Below are 16,178 nucleotides of genomic sequence, written 5' to 3' on the forward strand. Positions count from 1 at the left end.
GGGACATTTCAGATTAGAGAATTCATGACATCCTTTTTTTTGCCATAAAAAACAGTCACACCCCATTTAACCAATTCACTACTGAGACTAACAACTAAACGAACTGTTGACATCCAGTGTTTTCTAAACTTGTCATGGTCATTGATAGTTCAACACTGTAATTGGAAAACGTGGGTCCCCAAATAATGCGATGAAAAGAAAACAGTTGTTTCTCCAGAGAAAGGAAGAAAGTTGACAGGATGAAAAAAAGGGACCCAAAGAAAAGTGACTGCATTTGGTGACCACTGAAGGGGCAAGACGGAGGGGAAGTCTAAGGAGGAACTGGCGGGAATAGGCACCAAAAGGTGCCAGCGAGAACTCTACAGTCTGAAAGCATAGTTTGGTGGATGCACACCACAAAGACTTTGACTACAAAGACCCCGAATAAGGTGCAAAACGTTGAAAGATTGGGAAAGACAGAGCTAATGAATCCTTTAAAATCTTCTTTCATCAAAATGTTTCCTGTCTTTAAGAAACAAAAGAGAGGCTTGGGGCAATTTTGATGCTTTATTTGGCCAACAAATATTAAAATAAAGTGTTGTCTGCACCCACCTATTGACATAATGACTTAACTGATCAAGAGAATTTAAGCACAGTTGTAAATAAAAGTAGAATGGTAGACAGTTGGAGAGTAACAGGGCAGATAACACCATGAGAAATGAAGTTTGTACCACTGGAGTTGATGCTTTGTAAGGGGATGGGAGAAGCAAATAACATAACAGCAAAAAATGCAGGGATGAGTGGGACTGAGAGAGATAATCTGTAGATTCTGTAGCTCCAGCAGTCAATAACAACGTTCAGATGAAGCAGAAGACAGGAAAGGAAAAACGACATACAACACTTAAAACCTAGCTTGCCTTTTGCATTTCAGAATGGATGAACAATCAGAGTCTATCAGTATAATGAGGACATCTCAAGGACAGAATGGGATGGTGCCAGAAGCAGGTGAGCTTATGAAACTGAGTTAAAAAAATAAAAATTAAAAAAAACCAAGAACACCAGTATATCCACTCTGAGGGGGGAGCGAGGTGGAAACGCGAAAGATAAAGGATAGATAATCATTAATAAAAAAATGTTCTTAAAAACAGACATATTGCACAGATTATAGCAAAGACTTAAAAAGACAGTGGCAGATTGTGGAAAAACCCTGACAACACAAGCCTAAGTTTCAATGTGAACGTGACTTTAAAAATGGCATATAAAAAGGATGTTGACATGGCTTTTACAGTCAGATTTGGCAATTAACGAAATTAGGCATTTTGACTTAGGCTAAAATACTAAGAACAGGTAGGTTAAAAATACAGTGACTTGACAGAGGCAGGATGACTATTTATTATTCATCTCTTCTTGTTTGTTTGACCTGTAGTCAGGCAGTGAGAGGGAGGAGCTTAGGGACATACCGCTCAGGCCCACTGCTGTCTGGGACTGACACACTGGCATTGTACTGGGCGTGGCATGGGCAGGGGCCAGGGCCATTCGAGCACAGATGTCAATCAAGTAAGGCGCCCATTTAGGGACAGGGCACGATTATGGACAGGGCCAACCAGGGTGTCAGGTGGGCGGGCGCAGGAGGGGCCATCCAGAACATGGGCAACAGAGGAGGAAGTGGGCAAAAGTCAACAGTAAAATAATAAACAAGGGAGAGGGAAGAGGGAAGAGGAATACATTTTTAATATACAGGCTCTACACTGTTCAAACGTGACTTTAATTTGATTCTCTCAGAGATTGGTTTGTCAAAGAGAGAAAAAGAGGAAAGGTGACATTGGAAAATGGATAATGGCATATTAAGAGCATGATAAGTTCAATGTTGGGGAATAGACCAGAGACAGTTAGAAAGAGGGGTATAACAACTGGAGGGCTAGAGAAAGAGGCAACGACATTGAATGAATTAAAATTTGGTCAGGTTGCCTTAACACTAATAAAAATTATATTAGCTGGCTCTGCAGGTGACCTCGTAAAACACTGCACTAGCCCATACATTTAAATCAACACGAGCATCAGTGTTGCCATGACAGCATTGATACAATAAATTATCAATATGGAGAAACAAATGGGCATGACATTGGACTTTTGTGCCAAAGGGCCAGTTTAGCTGAGGTAATTACATGTTGATATAAGAATAAAAATCTTGTCAGACGTTTTAATGAACAGAGGCCTAATATCAATACAGGCACCAGCTAACCACACCCCTTGTTTACACAGAAAAATATTATATTACCAAATACCAAAACAAGTTTTAAACGGTTATCCAGGGTAAATGTTTGTAAACACAAACATGTACAAACTATTAAAAGGAGGCTGGGTAGTTTGGAAGGCTGAACACCAGTGGAGGGAAAAATAAATACAAACTAAAATTCCTAAAATAAAAATTCAAATGTGTAAAATGTACTCACGTCTGTGCGAAGGGCTTTGATGTTTTTGCCACCTTTCCCAATTACAGCTCCTGCATTCTGAAATACAAGGAATACTTACAAAAATGAAAACAGATAAATGAAAAAATGTAAAATAATAGCACTGCAATTATTAGACAATGTGCAAGAGAATATTAAAATAAGTATCAGGAAAATAAAATACCCTTAATAAAAGGATGGCTATTCATTATTTAAAAAGGCAGAAATGTGATAAGGTCATTAAAAAGAAAACTATAAAGCAAATGGAGGCAGTACAAGAAATGGTCAGTCTTACTGAAGGAGTGCAAAAAATATAGAAATACAAATTATCCAATGAGGGTTCGACATGAAACGTGATATGAAAGGGGAGCTGATTTACTTTGCTCTGCAGGAGGATGCGAAGCTCAACCATCTCGTCTGAGTTCCTGGAGCGCTTAAATGATTTCTGCTCATCTGCATCCTCAGCAGGGCGCTTACCTGGCATAGGGAGATAAAGACACACACTGACAACAATGCATAAACAACCCTCAACTAGTAATATGAAATCATCAAAAAAGACCACAGAAAGCAGTGAAGAACAGACTCACAAAACTTGTATTTTAAACCCTGTTTTCATATTATAAACTACATCTACACAGATCAGTGTGTGCAAAACTAGAAAAAACAAAGACATTTTGAAAATGCTTCTATTAAAACATGAACAAAACATGAACGAGGAGGAATCCAGGTCATTTATGGCTTAGGTCAAAAATGGTTGAACAAATATTTTTGGACATCAACCTCTCTAAGAAATACCAAGTAAAAAATTTTAAATTACATAACCTAGATAACTTGCACTACTTTAATGAAAATCTGAGCTGTAAGTAATTAGCTACACCAACACTGCCATTGCTATCCTTTCATTAAATAAATATATGGAGCCGTTTCTATGTAACACCTGTCAAAATGCACCATTTTGACAACATAACCAACACTGTAAAGAAACTATGTTTATACCATTAGTCTCTGTGTTGCCGAATGAAGTATCTTCTTGCTGTTCAATTTCTGTCTCCATGGTCTTCTGACAGCGAAAGAGGTGGGGTGGGCACCTCGGTCCGGGGAACAGGTGGCAGCAGCAGCAGGGAGAGAGAAGCAGAAAACTGGCCCCTGTGAGCTGTGGAAATCTGTCAGCATTGTGAATGGGGGGAAAAAAGAAACAAGAAAATTCATGCTGTGTGCTGGATATCTGGCTATTCAAACCTGGGATGAACTGACAAAACAGTGAAAAACGGACAAAAAACCGGCACTCACTGATATTTATTACAGGGACAAGGGCTTGTTGATAGGTGGAATTAAATAACCAAGGATCAAACAGCTGCTGCGACCTGTGTGGAGGGATAGGCTAGTTCAAACACTGAAATGTTTTATGAAAAAGTGAAAGCAAAGTTTGAAACACATCAATTATGATCATATACATTGTATTTCATCCCTATGTTTGAATCGCTGATATTGATATTTAACTTCACATGTCCATTTGGCTCATGAACATTCATCTATCCAACAAACGTTTCGACTATCATTATTTGAAGTGACATAATTATCATTATGTTATAAAGAGTTTATCCTACCGGATTATTTTTGAATAGTTTCGTATTAAAAGGAGGTGTGAGGCAGGTCCTACAATCAAGAGCTGCGTTAGACAATGATGTACGAGTAAAATACCGAAATAAAGTTAATACTTAGCTGGCTAAATCTACTGCAAACCTTACCTAAACCCGCAGACGAGGCAAATTCTCAATTTCAAGCAATATTATGTTAAGCTTAATAACGTTACCGGCGGCCAGAAATTGAGTACTTTGTGTGGGCAAATTGACACACAATATAAATAACAGTTTGATTATATATTTAATTCAGTTGGTAAGGAAAACTGTTGTATGTAACATAAACTTGTATGTACGTTGGTGCTAATCGCAATATTAAGGACGTTACACTCACCGCCTCGGCCCTAAACCCATCACTGTTGTGCCAATAAGTAGCTACGTTAAAGCACACCCTCTAGCTAAAATATTTAATTAACAGTTAATTTTATAATAGCTAGCTTGAACGCTAACATTGACCAAACCGAAAGTGAACTAACTTAGCTCCGCTAATTAGCTGACCAGTTGCTAGCTTAGGTTAACGTTAAGATCGGTCGTTAGCCAACGTTACCTCTGGGTTGCTAGCTAAAGCTAGCTAAATAGCAAAGGGGCACAGAGTTAGCTCCGAGCTTTATCGTGTAACGTTTTATTTGAACTAGCTAGTTAGCAATTTCATTAAAGGCCGATCGTACACTCTTTTCAAACACTTAGCTCGCGAAATAGCTACTTAAGAGTCAAGGTGTGTGCCACTTATCTAACGCGAGTGGGTTTATACAACATGACCAACCGATCAATACAAAGACCAGCCCGAGACAGTCAAGCTAGCTGGTAGCTAATTTCGCCATGTTGCCATAATGTCGGTTAAGCACAAGGGGAGCTAACGTTAGCCAGGCCAGCTAGCTAATTAGGCAGCGTTGTACCAGACAAAAAGTAAGAAACAAAGTGACTGCTAAAGGCATAGTTCTTGTTATAGTACCTGTGCACTTCAGCTACATTAGACTCAAAGTGGCACAGAAAAAAAGGAAAATACCGTCAAAACACGAACCTGCTGTGCAACAACTCGCTCTTCCCCCTTCTTTCCTTCTCTACCGAACTGGAAATGCACCAGTTTAGCTGAAGTGTGGCAATTGGTTGAACAGAAGGCAAATCAAACAGGCGAGAGTTACAATTGGCTAGTAGAGACGTCAATCACAAGAGCTTAGTTGGGCGTCTCCAACGCGACAAGATAAGCAGCCAGGGTCGCAATTTAGTGTTGTTGCCCTAGTCATTCCTGTTAATAAGGTATGATCAGCTAGGCTAATGTTAAGTTGTGTCTTTTTAAGTACTTGTAGAGGCACACTTGTTGTGTTTAAGAACTGTTGTTGTATGTAAAAGCTTCTATGGTCATGTTGTATGGACACAAAGCTAAGTGACAGTAGCACCAACATTGCTAAATTGGGTTAACGTTAGTCAACTTTGGCGCCTTAGCTACTTTCCACAACACTTCCTGAAAAAGGCTGCTTCCATGCCTCTAAGGTAACATTTACATCAATACTCACTTGAACATGTTTTTAATATTAATTAGTTTGTGATTTTGTTATTCAGTCCGTTGCTATCTCTGCTTCCATTTCTCACTCCTTCTCGCTTTCTCATTCACAGACGTGACCATCTGCAGAGACAGGGCTTATTAGTGACCATAGAAAAATAACATTAAGCAACTCTTATATGTTATTGTATCATAATTAACTTTATCTCCTGTTGATAAATCATCACAAGAGTTAGGTTCAAGTGGTCCTATAGATACATAGAGAAGATGACCCTTAGAAATTCCCTTTAAAAGCACTTAGGGATTGCAGGGTGCTATGCAATGAATTCAGTAAAATTTAACAAGTGAACCACTACTTGTATACCTTAAAACTGTAATTAACTAAACGTGTCATTGCCATTGCCATCATGTAAAATCCAGTGTAGTCATTACTGATAGGTTACACGGAATATAAATAACAGAACTGTCTTTATATAATAATAGATAACAGTGGAGGAAATATAAGAGTCAAATACACAAAAAGGAAGAGAATGGCCCCTGAGATCGAGGCAGTGGTACGTGCTACCCAAGCTTGGCTGCAGTCCTCCTGGCACGTCCTGGTGCCTTTTGCCTGGTTGGAAGCCTGCGTGGAGTGGCTACAGGAAGAGGCAGGAGGAGCAGGTCGTCTGTCACAGCAGCAAATCAACCAACAGGTAGGCAGGATGTCTGAATGTCTCACTGTGCAGCTGGATGCAAAATGAGCACAGTCTAGAATTGGCTTAGTTGTCATGAGACAGCTCAGTTGTGACTTAACTATGGGACTCTGGCCATGTGATAACAGGTGGTCTACTATATAAGGAGTGGGGAGATGGTGAATCCTGTGTTTCAAGATGGCCTCTGGCATTGGACGTGAATGTCCTCTTGGTCTTTCTCCGATCATCCACTGGCTCTTGGTTGTTGACGTTTGACAGATGTTTACAGCTGATGTCCGTTTCAAGTTTTCATTCTGCCTTTGCAATCTTTGTGTTCCCCACAGCTGTGTGGACCTGAAACAAATTAATTAAATCAATTAATTCCAACAAAAATTAATTAGTAATTTTCATTATAATTTCAAACAATTTCTGATTTCTGATTGTCACATGTGAGGATTTGCTGTTTTTCTCTGTTTTTGATAAACATATATTTTTTTACTGTTGGACATTTGCATTAGTCAACAGTTAAGTCATTAATTAAGTCATTAATAAATTAAGTCAAGATTTGGCGTCTCAACTGGTGAGCACACCAGTTGAGACGCCAAATCTTTCCCACTTCTTACCCCCCCTTGCTTGCTCCACACCCATTTTCAAACGCTGCCTTTATCTTAATTTCAGCTACACACCTGTTAGGTTTCATCTGAGTCTTGCACAGTTGCAACGCTAGCTTGGTGACACCTGGCAAAGTACTCAAAACTCCGTCTGTTTTTTCTTTATTGTTGCCGAACTACTGCATCCCAGGCCAATTTCTCAAGGCACAAATCCTCTGATGATGGTTCCAGGAACATAACAGTGTTATCAGATCAAGTGGCCCACATGGTCACTTGATCCCTAAACCTAAACCTAACCCTCAACCCGGGATAGCACTTTAACGATGTAGATTAGGATGTTCGATCGAGCTGGGTATCGAATTCAATAATTTTTAGGCACCGACTTCTTGCTTCTAAAGTATGGAGTATTGAAAAATGCCTCGTCATTTAATACCTAATTTCAATACCTATACAAATAAATTCCATCAGTGTCAGTGAGACGATAATCATGCTGCATGCTTCTACCAATATCTAATAATAGTAGTGATTGGCTGGCTAACGACGTCGTAGAGACACGCAGGAAACACTCCACGTTACACAGAGACAACGATCACTTAGTAGGAGCTGAAAAATGAATAAAAAGATTTGTGCCGTAATGTTTTCATTTATTTTTGCTCAATAAAATTGGTATGGAAAAAAAACATTTATTCAAATAGTAACCGGTATTCAAGTTACGGTATTGGTATCGGTAGACCGGTATCTGATACCCAGCCCTAACGTTCAATAGCTTAGACCCTTGTGTGTCTCAATTCATTATGTAAAATTGTAGGCACTGGACCAGTGGCTGTTGACTGACCTGAGGGATCTGGGCTATCCTGTTCTTCCTGAAGGGCTCTCTCAGGCCCAGAAGACTGAACTCAGCGGCACCTTCTGTGTCCAGGTACAGGCTTGTTAAGCGTATATTTCATGCTATATATTTTATCATAGCTGTTTGCTATTAATATTCGGGACAATTTCCATTGATTAAAAGACCCCTTTAAAAAATCTAAACAAGCTTGTCAAAAAAAAAACAGCATGCTGAGGACAACATAGGCACCTACAGAGGAAGACAGGTGAGAAGAAGGGGTAAAAGAGAAATATCATAATATAAAACATGTAACAACAACACATGTGCACAACCATGTAACAGTAAAAAAAAACAGTTTGCATTGAGCAAAGAAATTATTAAGATGTCCCTATTGCATTTCTTTAATGGGCCTGTCATGTTACAAATCAATTAATGTTGTTTGTTGTGATCTTAAAAATATGTGGTTAAAGGGATTTTTTGCTTAATAATATAGCAGTCTTACTATTTCCCATTCCCTTTATTATATGTGCCATTCAGATTTTTCTTTAATTAAAAAACAATATTCAACATAACAATTTATATGCAGGGAGAAGTCAACATAATGAGAGGTCCCACTCTGTTTTAGGTTGACTCATTTCTGGACACCAGTCAGCCTGCGTATGGTCAGTTGCAGAAGTGGAGGGGCTCAGATTGTGCCAACGACGAGGTGTCTGCTGTCACACAGGCCACCCAGAGGCCCTGGGAAGCCAGAACAACCCGTATGCTAGTATTGCAGGTCAGAGGCGCCTATGAATTAAAACATGTCTTTTTTTCAACCTCTATTATGTGTTTGCTAAGTTTTATTGAGCATATTAATTTTGAACATTTTAGGGGGCAGCTCTAGTTTTTTTGCATAAAAATATGTTGAACTGTAGTATACAGTGGCCTTCATGTTTGTCTACTCATGCGAGTTGGATTACCAGCCAGAAGCAAACATTCTTTCCGAAGGATAGCAAAGGCTGTCCTACTCTAACTCTGATTGTTTACTCGCGCAATCGTTAGGTTGGTTAGGGTTAGGATGTCAGGGTAAGCCAATCAGAGGCAAAGTAAGGCAAAGAAGGGTGGGACATTTCATCGGCATCCTGGGGGAAAAAAATAGTGACTCACTCTGGCCCGGACTGACTTACAGAGACTCCTGCCTTTATTAATAAGATTGTTTTGATATTATTATTATTTTTTTACTTTTACAGTTTAGAGAAACAAATCAAGGGCAGCGAATATGGAACCTTCTTTTGTAATATTTTGAAAATGTAAATCTCTCTCTGTTGTACAGGTGACGGATGGAGTCCAGAGCTTAGAGGCCATGGAGTATCAGTCCATCCCTGCACTCAGCACAGCTCTCAGGTCCATGAAACATTGAACTGCATTGCAGTGTTTTTTTGCCGCTACAGACGTGTTTTGGTTTCATCTTTCTAGCAACTGTGTCTCTAGTTTTACAACAAAGAATCTGCTAGGGTTAATGGAAGCTAAGGAACACATAGAGACTGCTGTAACTTATTTATATGTTAGTATAAAGTTATTACTGCTTCGTCACTGCCAGTTTCTCAAGAATTAAAAAGAAACATTGATTTTCTGAAACTTTTGTACCATATTTTTGAAAAAGCAAACTATATTTTTCATTGGGATTGTTGGCTCTTTACCCTCAGGCCTGGTGTGAAGCTGCAGCTGCAAGGGCAGATGGTTTGCAGACTTGGGATGCTTCTGTTGGGGCCGTCCAACATCAAGGTCCTGGGTGGTGAAGTAGAGGACTTGGTGGAGAGGAATAACCAGGTAAACAGTTGGTTCATATTGTCTGCCAAAAGCAGATTTCAGTTTTCTTAATATTTGTTACAAATTTTGTATGAATACCCTTTGGACCTATTTACCTTTTTGATTATTTTTTCATTTAATACAGCATTAAGATTAAACCTTGTTATCACGTGCCAATGAAGCAAAGCTTGGGTTTATACAGCAGTGTGTAACATGGAATAATGTACACAGATCCAGTGATATATTTCTACACTACAGGGCAGGGTGCTGTGTCGGACGCTTGGACTTCCTGAGGAGCAGCAGGGGGGGGAGGAGGCCCCACTAGCACCACAGCAAGGTATATTTAATTGAATTCAACTATTTAGATTTGATATAAAATAAGGCCTGTTTAATAATGCAAATGGTTGCCTTATTTCTTAACCATACAACACTGTTTTCTCTTCTCTTTTTTAAAAATAATCATGAATGATGCCTCTTTTTGGTTTCTCTTCAGGTAACCAGGAAGTGGAGGACCTGGAGCTGGATGACGCGGAGCTGTTGGCCAGTCTGGAGCCCCAGGTGATGGTGGAGGAAAGGGTTCCAGTTTGGCCTGTTGGAGACAGTGGCTACGGGACGCTCAGTGAGACACCCACTCGGTCCTTTAGAAGCTCTTCTGTCAGGAGCCTTGTCTCGGCAGCCCCATCCAGGTGGGTGGTTAACAATGTGATGTCTTGACATTTTGATGCGGGAACTACTCAGTATTTACCGCCGGGCATATATACCTTGACATTTAGAATTTTAGCATAATGTCTTGCTTCAGAAAAAAATATCTGCATTTAACTTTCAGCTACTTTATGAAACATTTAAAGGGATAGTTTTCCTTAAAAAGGATCAATCAAAAATGTATATAAGTGTATGCTATATTTAGAATATTTTTACTGCTTTACCTTGTCAGACAAAATATTGTAATAATATAGATTAGACATTCGTATAATATGTCACAAAAAGTTAGATTTTATTTCTATCATTCACACTTTCAAAAATAACAGAAAACAAAAAAATAGCGTCTGCAAAAGTTCCTGCAGAGTTAATACCTTGTACCCCCCCCCCCCCCCCCCCCCCCCCCCCCCCCCCCCTTTGGCAAGTATCCCAGCTTGGAAATGCTTCTGGTAGCCGCTCAAGAGTCTTTCAATTCTTGTTTGAGGTATCTTCGCCCATTCCTCCTTACAAACCTCTTCCAGTTCTTTGAGATTTCTGAGCTGTCCGTCACACACTGCTCTTTTAAGGTCAAACCATAGATTTTCAATTATGTTGAGGTCAGTGGATTGTGAAGGCCAAGGCAAAACCTTCAGTTTAGGCCTCTTGGTGTAATCCACCGTGCATTTTGAGTTGTGTTTAGGATCATTATCCATTTGTAGAAGCCATCCTCTCTTTAACTTCAGCTTTTTCACAGATTGCATCAAGTTAGCGTCCAAAATTTGCTGAAATTTTATTGAATTCATTTTTCCTTCTACTCTTGAAATGTTCCTTTTACCACTGGCTGCAATATAACCCCATAGCATGATTAATCCTCTAAAAGGGTTTCCTCTGGCCCCATCAACACTATTAAAACACTTGCTGGTTTAAAGCTAACACTTTTGGTCGGTCTCTTTTAGAAGTGAAGCCTCTGCACCCTCTTACAGAAGTGCTTTGACCCAGAGCAACAGAGGTGGTTCGGTCCAAAGTCGTCGCCATGGTAACAAACAAGAGAATTCTGACCTCTTTGACTCCTCGATTCAACAAGAGATCCCAGAGCACAACATGGCAGTCGAAGACTTTCCTGATGAAGACTTTGACGATCTTCCCCTGGATGAGTTAGACAGTGTGATTTTTCAAGAAAGTACAAATGATGACAGCAGTCACAGAAGCATGCCACAAAAGAACAACAGAATAACAAGAAATCCTAATACAGCAACAGAAGCCCAAACTGCTCCGTTTGAGCAGCACACTTTGAATGACTGTGGGTCACAGCTTGGTTCAAGCACCTCCAGATCCACCACACAGAAAAGAGATTATCAAGGCCGTACTATTGGCACTACAGCGCAGTTATTTTCCCCGGCGGCAGCTTTAGAGCCATCCCATGATTTAGAATGTATTACTAATGATGAGACAGATTTCATGGAAGAAGATATGGACTGCTTTTTCACAGAGATAGAAACTGCAAGGACTGGAGGGCCTAATCAGCTCCCTGTCCATCAGGGACCTAGTAGAGACAGAGAGAGAGCGTCCAGCAAAACAGAGCTTTCAGGCACCAGTTGTAGACTTACCAGCGACTCATTAAGAAGTGTAACAGATACTGCATTTGAGAGATCACACAACACACCTCAGGGGCTAAATAACATCTCAAGCAGTGCAGTATTTGATAGACCATCTGCTAAAACAGATCCACAGAGTGACAGCTTGGTCCCTGCTCTCACTCTGACCTCTCCACCTTTTACATATTTATGCCTACTAGAGGAGATGATGTCCAAACCACAGCCTCGCACCACAGAGATCTGCATCAAAGCTTTCATTGTGACTCTCTTGGGGAAACTGAGCAGCAGCAACGGTCTTTGGCGCATCTGCGCTACAATATCCGATGGGAGTGGTTACCTGGACGTGGAGCTGTCCGATGAGGTTTTGACCGGTCTGCTGGGCTTCTCGGTGGCGGAGAAGGGGGCTCTGAAACGTGACCCAGCCAGGAGAGGTGAGCTAGACATTGGGATGAGGAGGTGTCAGGAGGAGCTGGTGGATATGTGCTGTGTTATGACCGTCGGGGTTGAACCAGACGGCAGAAAAGCTGTGGTGACCAAGGCTCACCCCATCAATGAGAAAATAGTCCAGGAGCTGGAGCAAAGGGTGAGAGACAGGAGAAAATAGACACAGAGGAGAGGTGGGCGATAATGACAAAAACTACAGGCAGCGGAGAAGTATATTGCCCTCATACAGTGATGAAAAATTGCAAATAAAAGCATCGCCTTAAAATTTTTACCACATGTAATGAAACTAATGATCTTTTTAGGATTGGTGTTCAACCTGCCCTTCTGCTTCAGATTTGGAAAGCATAATGTGTGAACTGGATGTCTGATGATCAGCAAGCAGTGTGTTGCAATGCACCCCATCTGCTGTATGTGAATGTGACATTCTGCCATTTGTCGTCAGAGGATTTCATTCATTTGTTCAAAGAGTTATTTTTCTGTTTGAAATGCACTGCATTCTCCCAACCAAAGTAAATGGATGTATACTATCTGCACTGTATATTAATGATAGGTGATAGGTTATCAGCATGTTAGTTTAAACAATCCAGGGCTGAGCATCCCAAATTGTATGTAACAAAAAAAACCTATGTGAAGAGAAGAGTGAGGCATGTGAGATGAGAGAAGAGAATTGGGGGAGAAAATAGTTCATAGTCTGATTGTTGTAATGAATTGCCAGCCTTTGAATTTATTCAGTACATCCATTTCAAATGATTGAATATCCAAGGGCAGCGTGGGTCTTTAATAAACTCCCCCAGAGGAGAATGAGAGGAAAGGGAGATAAAGGAGAGTCCATGAGCTTTGGTTATTTCTTTTTATTATAGAATGTTTTTGTCTTCTATATAAATATATAGTATATGTATGTATGTATGTGTCATTGTACTGTATATTGAAATAAAAAATTTCTTATGGTTTTATAGTTTTCTTTCACACTCTTTGACTAATAAAACATGTATGAAAAAAATCTTACTGCGATTTTTTTTTTTACATTTGTCCTTGTCAAATGAGTATGGTATTCCTCAAGAATAACAAGACAAATCAATAACCGGACGGAGTAGCAGTGTTTCATTTGGTTCGCAATAGCTTTACTTAATGCACCTTTGGGATATGCACTGTTTGACCACATGTACTGTAATGGTAATTAAAAGGAGCTCTGCGGTATTATCTGGTCTTGTAACTCTTTAGAGGTGTCAGAAATGTCTTTTTTGAGATGAAACCTCTCAACAGTGTGTTCTCATTAATTTGTGTCTTGTCTGCCCTTATACAATAGAAGTACAGTACATATGTGTGCTTACATTTGTGTGTCTGTGTGCAGGGGTGCTCCTTTGTTATTGTCGTATGGCACTGTGTGCTCTTCCATTCAGGTAGTTGAGTTTGGTTCATTAAGGGCTAATCAGGGTTGAATGTCTAAATGAGGAGCCTACCATGCATGTTGATAACCTGTTATGTGCTAATGAGGCTGGATACGATGGAGGAGGGGGGGAGAAGTAACCCATAGGGAGATACAAGTGGGATAAATATTGGATGATAGAGTTAATGAAACAAGAGGGACGTGTTGCTGCAGTCAAACCTCACCGTATACAGTAGTGGTCATAGTGTAGCTGTGGAAAACTTTGACAAAATTATATGGCAAAATAAATCATACTTTTTTGTTTATGAAGACCATAATTGCTTGTAAGTTTAAGAACAGCTATTGAATGGACTTAAAGGTCATATTTTGCGAAAGGTTTTAGTTTTCATCGTTCTTTGAACGGATTTTCTAGGATTGATAAACAGTTGAGGGTCAGAAAAAGTCATATTATCTGATGATAAATGATGATGTGCATTTCCTCAAGTGTATAGCAAAAACTTTGGAAATATTTTAATTTATTACTGCTATTTGCTTCAAAGGGAAACACTTGACTTTTATCTCTACAATTATTAGACCTATGAGCTAAGACTTATAAAATGATTCTTCAAGATTCACCAGTATATAAAGTAATTAAAAATAAACCCACATTGAACATTGTAACATTTAAATGCTGCTTACATTTTTAGGTAAAATATCAATAACTAGAAGGGCACTCGGAGAGTGCAGACCCCCGCCATGGCATGTCCTATTTCACAACGTTAATGCAGTGTGAATTAACCCAGTCGGGGACTCATTTTACGATTATTCTGACACAGCAGGAATGCAGCACAACGGCCCTATCTCGCAATGTTAACAAAAGTGAAAAATAATTTGTGTGTTCGCCCCTTGGTTTGAATTTGCTCCAATATGTAATGGGTTCATTCTTGACCCATGCTACATGCTTCCACCAAGTTTGATGAAAATCGAGCCAATAATCCTGCTGACAGATAAACAAAGCAACAAAAAATGGACAAACCAAACTTAACCTTCTTGGTGGAGGTAAGGATAATAATCCATGATATTATATTTTTAGGCATATAACACTAAAAGGGGCAATTTTGCATAGCTCATTTTTTTTTTTAATTTTAGATTTATTTTGCTAATGACACTTCTACCTACCTAACTTCTAAGTAAAACAATCAATGCAGGACTTTTAACAACAGACAGTAATAGAGTATTCTTTACTAAGGTGAAGGATCTGAGTACTTTTTCCACCAGTGCCAATTACCAGGACAGAAATGGGCAGGGAGCAAACAGTACAGAGGACACAAACCGATTTTTGTATGAAGCTTATGGCCTTCATAATTTCCTCCTAAATGTAATACAGTTGCACTGTTGTTCTGGGGTTCATTGAATGGCTGATTTGCAGTCTTGTAAGGAAATTACACTTTTTAACCTTTAAAAGTTGTTCATGCGCAAGCAGGCACATGATAAATTACATATTTCAGAAGCAGCATGATAAAGTGCTCGGCCACCATTATAGGTTTCCATTTGCAATATTATTTCCTTGTTGTTAGTCTTCCACTTCTGTCTCAGTCCTGAGCGGTATAGCAGGGAGAAAAATATATGCTTTTTCATTCCCTAGTGAGTTTGGATGTACCTTTCAAAATTGCAGATAGCAGGCAAGTGGGGGAGACAGAAATAGGAGGGACAGAGCGTGCACATGTGAGACAGAGCACTGTCCTAATTTCTTTAATGTGCGTATACAGCTGCACTGTACCTCTTTGGTCATTACAAATATTAATGAAAAAAGCACTTGAGGAATCATAATACCCCTCCTGCTCCAGCAGATGTAATTTCCTTTGCCCTATTACATTTAGTAATGAAAAATCCACTTAGACAGTTCAACCTCACTTTTCATCCTCCATCAAAATGAGCAAATGGTTTTTCTTCATGGCAAAAACATACCTCTTAAACATACGTGTGTGTGTGTGTGTGTCTGCTGAGGCTTGAGGATGTGAATCTTTAAAGAAATAGAAAATTAAGAGGAACTCAGACTTTGTTTTGGCTCATCTGGATGGATGGATGGATGGATGGAGGGATGAAGGGAATGATTGGGAAGTTTTTTCTTAAATGACAAAAGTTTCATGTCGTGTGTATTATCTATTAGAGCCAAATTAAAATAGCATTGTCTCCATACATATTAACTATGAAATAAGACAACTCATTTTCATTATTATTGAAATATTGAAATTGAATATTTTTACCAACATTTACCACAGCCTACAGCTAACACACACACCCATAAATAAATAAAAGGATCAAATATATTTAGAGATTTGTCCAGTAGAGCAGACACCGTTGGTAGAGCCTCAGTGATTGATGAAGTACTCATATTTAGGTAAATGTAACAATATCTAAGAAATAAAATTTAAGGTCATGCATTCAAAATGTTACTTAAGTGCACCTATATTAAAGGTATATAAGTATTAGCATTAAAGTATACTTAAAGTACTAAAAGTGAAACTCTGTAGAATGGCCTATTTCTGAATAATATTTTGGGTTGATTGGGTTATCATTATTGATGCATTAATAAAAGCAAAATTTTAGTGTTGCAGCTGTTAAAAGT

The 16,178-nt window shown here is 39.3% G+C and overlaps 2 protein-coding genes across 8 annotated transcripts in view; one reads left to right on the forward strand and one right to left on the reverse strand.

Annotated features, from left to right (window-relative positions):
- hnrnpk (heterogeneous nuclear ribonucleoprotein K) overlaps positions 1-5,310 on the reverse strand; it is a 13,788-nt gene extending 8,478 nt beyond the window's left edge. For 3 of the 5 annotated variants that reach the window (XM_034871133.1, XM_034871135.1, XM_034871130.1), the window contains exons 1-6: positions 5,091-5,310; positions 3,720-3,793; positions 3,426-3,592; positions 2,809-2,906; positions 2,433-2,489; positions 1,440-1,483 (exon numbers count right to left, since the gene is read on the reverse strand). In XM_034871133.1, coding sequence (XP_034727024.1) covers positions 1,440-1,483; positions 2,433-2,489; positions 2,809-2,906; positions 3,426-3,483 — 257 coding nt within the window. In that variant the 5' untranslated portion in view covers positions 3,484-3,592; positions 3,720-3,793; positions 5,091-5,310. Of the gene's footprint in view, positions 1-1,439; positions 1,484-2,432; positions 2,490-2,808; positions 2,907-3,425; positions 3,593-3,719; positions 3,794-5,021 lie in introns of all 5 variants that reach the window. The other 2 variants (XM_034871131.1, XM_034871132.1) reach the window with 2 other exon arrangements.
- rmi1 (RMI1, RecQ mediated genome instability 1, homolog (S. cerevisiae)) lies at positions 5,238-13,065 on the forward strand. Of its 3 annotated transcripts, XR_004656560.1 has the most exons (10): positions 5,312-5,560; positions 6,054-6,262; positions 7,661-7,771; positions 8,304-8,453; positions 8,991-9,061; positions 9,364-9,487; positions 9,725-9,803; positions 9,960-10,152; positions 11,101-12,393; positions 12,486-13,065. XR_004656560.1 is itself a non-coding variant. In XM_034871111.1 (9 exons), exons 2-9 carry the CDS (start codon positions 6,101-6,103, stop codon positions 12,341-12,343), a joined length of 2,133 nt encoding a protein of 710 aa, XP_034727002.1. In that variant the 5' UTR covers positions 5,238-5,326; positions 6,054-6,100; the 3' UTR covers positions 12,344-13,065. The 3 variants fall into 3 exon arrangements, 2 of the variants coding, with proteins under 2 accessions (XP_034727002.1, XP_034727001.1); XM_034871111.1 differs by having other exon boundaries at positions 5,238-5,326; positions 11,101-13,065; XM_034871110.1 differs by having other exon boundaries at positions 11,101-13,065.
- The last annotated feature ends 3,113 nt before the right edge of the window (positions 13,066-16,178 follow it).

Source organism: Etheostoma cragini, chromosome 5 (assembly GCF_013103735.1).
Source record: "Etheostoma cragini isolate CJK2018 chromosome 5, CSU_Ecrag_1.0, whole genome shotgun sequence".
NCBI lineage: Eukaryota > Metazoa > Chordata > Actinopteri > Perciformes > Percidae > Etheostoma > Etheostoma cragini.